The sequence below is a fragment of the Monopterus albus genome, unplaced genomic scaffold, assembly GCF_001952655.1.
Source record: "Monopterus albus unplaced genomic scaffold, M_albus_1.0 scaffold20.1, whole genome shotgun sequence".
Taxonomy (NCBI): Eukaryota; Metazoa; Chordata; class Actinopteri; order Synbranchiformes; family Synbranchidae; genus Monopterus; species Monopterus albus.
The window spans coordinates 672,677-679,354 of NW_018127900.1; the positions used below are offsets into that span (position 1 = coordinate 672,677).

The 6,678-nt window shown below is 43.9% G+C and overlaps 1 protein-coding gene across 1 annotated transcript in view; it reads right to left on the reverse strand.

Moving 5' to 3' along the window:
• The window catches only part of ptch1 (patched 1), a 46,241-nt gene extending 40,176 nt beyond the window's left edge, over positions 1 to 6,065 (reverse strand). The window contains exons 1-2 of the mRNA XM_020593780.1: positions 5,999 to 6,065; positions 2,395 to 2,587 (exon numbers count right to left, since the gene is read on the reverse strand). Of these exons, the coding sequence (XP_020449436.1) occupies positions 2,395 to 2,587; positions 5,999 to 6,001 (196 nt within the window). The 5' untranslated portion in view covers positions 6,002 to 6,065. The remainder of the gene's footprint in view (positions 1 to 2,394; positions 2,588 to 5,998) is intronic.
• Between the last annotated feature and the right edge of the window lie 613 nt (positions 6,066 to 6,678).

Here is a 6,678-nt window from a genome sequence, read left to right on the forward strand (position 1 = left end):
ATCTTTCCCTCCCAACATCTGGAACCCCTCATGTACCGAGACCTAGGAAACCATCACAGCCCAGTCTCTTTGTCAGCGTCTGTGTGTGTATGAGCAGGTCTCTCTGTATCAGCACGAGTCCACCAGAGCCCACTAGACTTGGTTCAGCTGTTTGTCAGGTTCAACACAGAGTTAACGTGTTATGCCAATGCCCAAATCTGATGGTGTAATTTCTCTGCAAGACCACAGTAAAGGTTTGAAAGGATGTATGAGCAAAAACAACTCTCTACTAGCATCAAACTGAATATCACAAGCTACTGGGACCTTTAGTGATGCTGAAATCCCTTATTTTGTCCTTCAAAACCAAGAATTTACAATGATATGAAGCAGAGAAAAATGGCAAATCCTCACATTTGCAAAGCTGCACCAACAAGACCTTTACCACATTTGAATAAATGACTTCACCAAAACAAAATCCATCCACACTACAAACATTTCACCTAACGTGGATTTTAAAGACTGCAGTAAAATGTTTGCAGTGTGAATTCGTGTCAGTTACTATGTATTTTAAAGGCAAAAAGTTTTCACAGTATCTTTATGCCTAGTGTGCATGTGTGATACGTGTGTAATTGTTGTTAAGGCCAGGTTCAATGAAGAGCATCTGAAGAGCAGCATAACGCACTTCTCTGTTGCTCTGTATGCTCCAAAAATGGCTAAATACACTGCTTCCACAAGAGCTTCCTGAAGGGTGATAATGTGACATGGAAGAGTAAACAAAGAGAAATGTTAATCACAAGATACCAGAGCCCACGTTGTATACTTCAGCGGCTTGTTTTGCTGTCAAAAAGAGACTGCATTTTTCTATGATATGACACAGGAAACGCTGTCAATCATCACACCACAGAGGCTGTTCCCAGCAAATGTTATCAAAAATAAATCAGCAATTACTTTTCTGTCAGCAAATTGTCTGACTATGTCAGTCCTCAGCAGCAGCATAGTAGTAAACAATGGATTTCTGAGTCTGTAATAACATCCAGTTTCATATGGCGCCCCTCACTGTAGTACACATGACCATGGTGTGAAAAAGGTGTGGCAATCACTACAATCGGGGGGTGACAGTGGTGAGTGGGTAGAGCAATCGTCTGCCAACCAGAAGGTTGAAGGTTCAAATCTCAGTGCCTGCAGTCCATATGTCGAAGTGTCCTTGGGCAAGACACTGAACCCCCCCAAGTTGCCTGTGATACATGCAGCGGCCCAGGGCCCTCGGCTCCATACAAAAAATCAGGACTCCTGAACTAAATGTGCCCCCCTCCCCCTAAGGTGCGCCTGCACCACAGATTAGAAGAACACACTGTCTGTCAGATCCACGAAGCAGCACGCAAAGAGGAAAGAGCCAGCAACAGGGAGGAGTTGGGCTGTTTGATCTGCTTTAATGACTAATCTCAGGAACTATACATTTTTATTTGAGGGAGTTCAGTTATAATGGGGAGAAAACATAACCACCCCCACACCCCCTCCAAAAAAAAAAAACTATGCATAAACAGCATTTTATTTTTCTCCATCTCTTTTTTAGTGGCCCAAACAAAAAAAAAAACAACTTATTGTTTCTCAGGAGCTAAATCTTCTCCTCCATTCATGACTCCCATAGCACATTCTAGCCCAAAGCACAGGAATGTGGATCAAAGGAAAAGAGGGGAAAAAAAGCACAGCCCCTCCACCCCCACCCCCACGCACCACCCATAAGCACAGTTCCTCTTTTCCTTAAAATGTTCATTCTTTATAAGTTGCTTTTCAAAAAGTTCCAAGTGAGTGGCCCATCCACTCCACAAACACAAGCTCCTGTCCTCGCTCCGCTTTTTCCCTGCAGCCACAGACAAATCTTTTTGGAAAGTTGAGAGCTGTCCAAAATGGGACCACACACACAGTCTCTGAGCATTCAACTGCTGGGGGCAGGCAGACACACACTCATAGACACTCACACACACTCTTACAAAATGGCGGCTTTGACAAAAAAAAAAAAATCTCTACCCCAAAAGCAACTTCTGAACTTAAAATCTTATTTCTGGGTGTAGTTACAGTCCCCTCTTGCATATTTTGTGTCAGCATCTAACATGGTTTGAAAAGATACCAATACAGTAAGTTAATATAAATAAAATTAGTTATCCTAGCATATGTTGGGTCATTTATCATGATCTAAATGGTAAACTATACCCCAGACTTGTAAAATAGCACCCACAGACCCTCGCTTCTTCCAAACTAAACCACTGCCCAAATCATGCAGTATAAAATTGTATAACTTCAAAAGCATTTAAATACATAATAGGTTAGAAATCTTACATTTAAACAGGCACACTAGAGAAACAGAATAACTGTGCAACTTGTACAAAAAGTCAATTATAAATCAAGGTGTCTTACCTTCCACCCAGAGTTTCTCCACGTCCGTCTCCAAATTAGCTGCCCTTAAGCCCACAGCGAAAGCTCCGAAAATCATGAGGCCCACAACCAAAAACTTTCCGCAGTTCTTTTGTATGTAACAGCCCAGCCTAAATAAGAGTCTCTGGAACTTCGCTCTCAGCCATAGAGGTGCTTTCCTCCCAGTTGCCTTTCCCTAAGATGAGAAACGATTCCTAATATTACTGTCAATTAAAACACAAAACAATGCACTTACCTGGACAGGTGAATCTGTAGAGTTTAAGAGGACAGGTTATACAGGCAAAAAAGATGACTACCACAGGTGGTATCAAATGCATTCATGTCAAAGTGTTTTATTATAATGGAACTCTGGGTCCTAACTTGATCCAATGAAACCTCATATAAGAAGACTAGCTGTTTTCATTCATGATAAGATAAATCTATAATGAAGGCATTAAGGGAAATAGGAGCTCATTCTGCAGATGTTTCGTAAGTGAAATATACACATCTGCCAGGGACCACCTGGAACACCACTGAAGACTCCCCAGAGTGAAAGCCACAGGTTCTGTCATATCAGTAACATGTATAAACTGTCACCTTAGCAGGACACATGCAAAAGTAAGAATTCTTCATCCCCTAAACGCAGCCTGGTCCGTTTCTGTCATTAAACTGGTTGGGTTAAAAAGATGCTCGTTCAAAATAACTGAATAAACGTCAGGTTTGTCTTGCTATGGACCTACAGGGTGGATGTAGGAGAATAAAAGGAGATAGCTGTCAAGCCACAGCCAAGCCATAGGTGGCCTTTAGATAAGCCTGCACACAAATATCCTTATGCAAAAGCATAGCCCAGTGTCTCGAAATCCTGCCTTGACTAAGCTTTCCACTCCGCAAAAGGCAATATATCTTTGTAATATATTGGTGTGATTTGTCATTGAAGTAGCCTACATCGACGCGCACGCACATCCACACATCGAACACTGATATCTATTAAGTACCCTGAGAAGGTGCATGTGGTAAAAATACCACCACACACGAATCCACTCCCCGTCCACCAGCCCGTGTGTTCCGCCCTGCGCGGGGAGCAGAGGAGCCATCACAGGGGACTCACGATATTTGTGAACGGAAAACGGCAGCCAGATGGATTTTCTTTCTCTTTACGCGAATCGTCCACACTTGGACATCATCAGACAAAGCCCCGTTTTAGCCACAGAAACCTTTTACGCAGCTCATAAGCAGTTCTGCAAGTCTGATGTTATGAAACAATCGGCGGTTGTTGACTGGGTACAGGCTGCATGTTTTCCGTTGTCTGAGACCGTTGTAGGTTGGGATGCTGTATTAGGAACAATCGAGAGAGGCTGTATTTACAAATACAGCTTTCCTGAAATCCTTAAACACACGCTGAGTCTGAATGTTGCACAAAATAAAACAAAACAACTGTAGGTTTACAACAACCTTGCCTTACTACTGCGTCCCCCTACCCAGCCTGATCCGTTACCTAGCAGCGACTGAACCTAGTTTGGCCACTTTTTTCCGCGAATACATTGAATCCAAGACCATAAAGTTCTTTCCCAGTTAGGATGAGAAATAAGCACCTCGGATATTTGCTCCAGAGCAAACCCCGCATCGCAGTAACTCGGCCGCTGCAAATACTCCAAATCCAGCGGTGTGTTGCGTGCATGGTGCCCCCTGTTCCTCCGCGTTATCCTCGGCCGATCGGGGTCTCTGTTTTCCTGCTCGGATGGCGCATTAGCAGCCGAGGCCATGTTGCGGGGACTGCGAGATGGTTACCGTTTCCCACTTTATAGTATTTCCCCGAAAGCGTGTAGCGATATCCCAAGGCAACAGAGTTTCACTCTCGGAGATCTCACACCCGTGAAATAGGACTTCATACTCCTGTAGGAGACGGCGAGTCAAAGTCTGCGCCTTCCATCCCAACATTTCGCGATCCGGAGGTCTCTGCCGCTTTCACCGCTTTCACCGTGTCTCTTAAAAAGTGGGTTTCTCTCAAAAAGCGAGGTGCACAAAGTGATTCCCATACACAAGTAGTCGGGTAAGAAATCTCAATGGTCGTAGCATTCTGCTGAGATCTATGTGGTCTTCCCCCGGGCCGCGCGTCACGGCCAACTCTGAGATTCAATAGAAGAGGAGAAAAGACCTCTCTCCATTTGGAGGCAGAGGAGGAGGAGGGCCAAAAGAAAAAAGACTCTAGATCCCGCCTCTGGGGCTGTCAGATTGCAGGAGTTTCTTGCATCTGATTGGTTCCAGAAGGGCAAAAATTACTCAGCAAACACGACTATTATTAGCTGCTTAGCAACAGCTCACTAAAGTAGAGAGACCACCCAGGCAGCGAGACCTCATGTGTGCATCTCCATCTTCTGGGGAGGCTCGCTGACAGCCAGACCTGCTTGGGGCGTTTGGTGTTTTGGGTTTCCACATAGCGCCCTATATCTTCCGGAGAGGATCTGAAGTCTGAGGCAAGGTACACAGTGTGTGCATCGGAAGGGGGTCGAGGAATGTCAAAAATGTATTTTTTAAAAACATTTTCTGTACCATCGCCATAGTGGTAGTAGTTGAGCTTAAAATGAAAGGCCTACAGAGTCTTAGAGTGTCCGTGCCACAGGATAAATCCCAAACTTGTTTTTATATCTTTGGTCATAATGATCAAACACTTAACTTAAACATATACAGCTACCAGGTCAGCTGGCAGTCTTCACCCACAGCTCAGCAAGTCATGGTTTATAAGATACAAAAAAAATAAAAGATTTTACACTATTAACTGGGTGAGATGTTGATCACTGTGAAAATATTCAGGGTTGTAAATTAAGCGCTTAGCGCTTGTTTATCCACTTCATTATCCCTTTTATTGATGGAAGCTGCTATTACTACTACAAAGCGTCCTTGGGTAAGACACTGAAACCAGGTTGTTCCCGGTGGCCAGGCCAGTGCCTTGCATGGCAGCTTCGTCGCCATCCATGTGAGTGTGTGCGTGAAACGGTGAATCTGTGAAGCACTTTGTCCCGGTAAGGCACAAAAGCGCTATGTAAGTGCAGTCCATTTACCATTTTACCACTATTCGGTGTTACAGTATCACAATAGTGCGTCTATACAGATATATTTCAAATTAAACAACAACACAGCTCATAGACCAGCCGCAGAGAAAGATTAGCCTGACATTTTTGCGCAATACGCATGCAGCTGTAAAACCAATTGCCCCATTGTGGATTTCATCAGTATCTTTAATCGTCTATATATCAACTATTATGAACTAATGTCTGAAAATATAGCCTTGTGCAGCAGGCAGCCTTTCTGCAGACTTGCCGTACTATGCCAGAAGATAAGTAAAATGTAGCCTAAGGATCCAAAGGCTTAAAAAAAACCAACATCTTCTTATTCATATGGTGAAGACAGCAGCTTCCCTAAATATAAATCTTTTTAAAATTTAAAACCCTCATGACCCAGAAAAATGGGAGAATTAACCTATACCTAAAAATAAGGAAAGAAATGAGTGGTAAGTTGCCACTTGATGGACCATGGCATCAGTCTATCGGCAGCCCAGACTTAACACCTGAACCATCCGAGCTCGTTGGGCAGCCAGTCGCAAACTTACCATCTTCAGTCCAGGCGGGAGAGGTTTCTGGACAAATCCGAGCTTTCCGCCCCCCTCCCCCGTGGAGTCCGAAGCGTGCCACTTATGATGAATATAAAAAGAACCGCTTCAGTGTTGTAAGGAGAAAAAAGATCCCATAGTAATCCGTCTTGATCGCAGGAATCCTGCCGTGCGTCGGAAAAGGTTCACGCGTAACTGCATGAATGTTCCTTTTTGGCCACGTGGGTGGTCCCGTTCGCCCCATAGGCAGAGCCCTTTGACTGTCACGTGATTATCCCAAACTCATAAACAGTACCATCCCATGAGTAGCAGCATCCCCTGTCTCATCCAGTCATTGACACACGCACGGAGAACAAAAGAGCACAGAGGCGTACACACAAAAACAAGTCTGTACAAACAAGTGTACGCATAAATTATGGGACATGTGTAAAATATAAACCCATTCACGTGGTTTGGGATGCATACACAGTGGCTCAGACATAGACTGCAAAGTTAATATATAGACACAGAAATGCACATATGTACAAACATCATGAGGTAGGCACATGGAGTTATTCTGAAAACTGACTGAGTAGGAGCATATTTTCTTTTTTCATTTATTGCTGTGCTTGTATCAGGTGGACTAATTGTTTACCTTAGGAACTACACTAAGTAGGAAACGGTTTCCCTGATCTACTTCT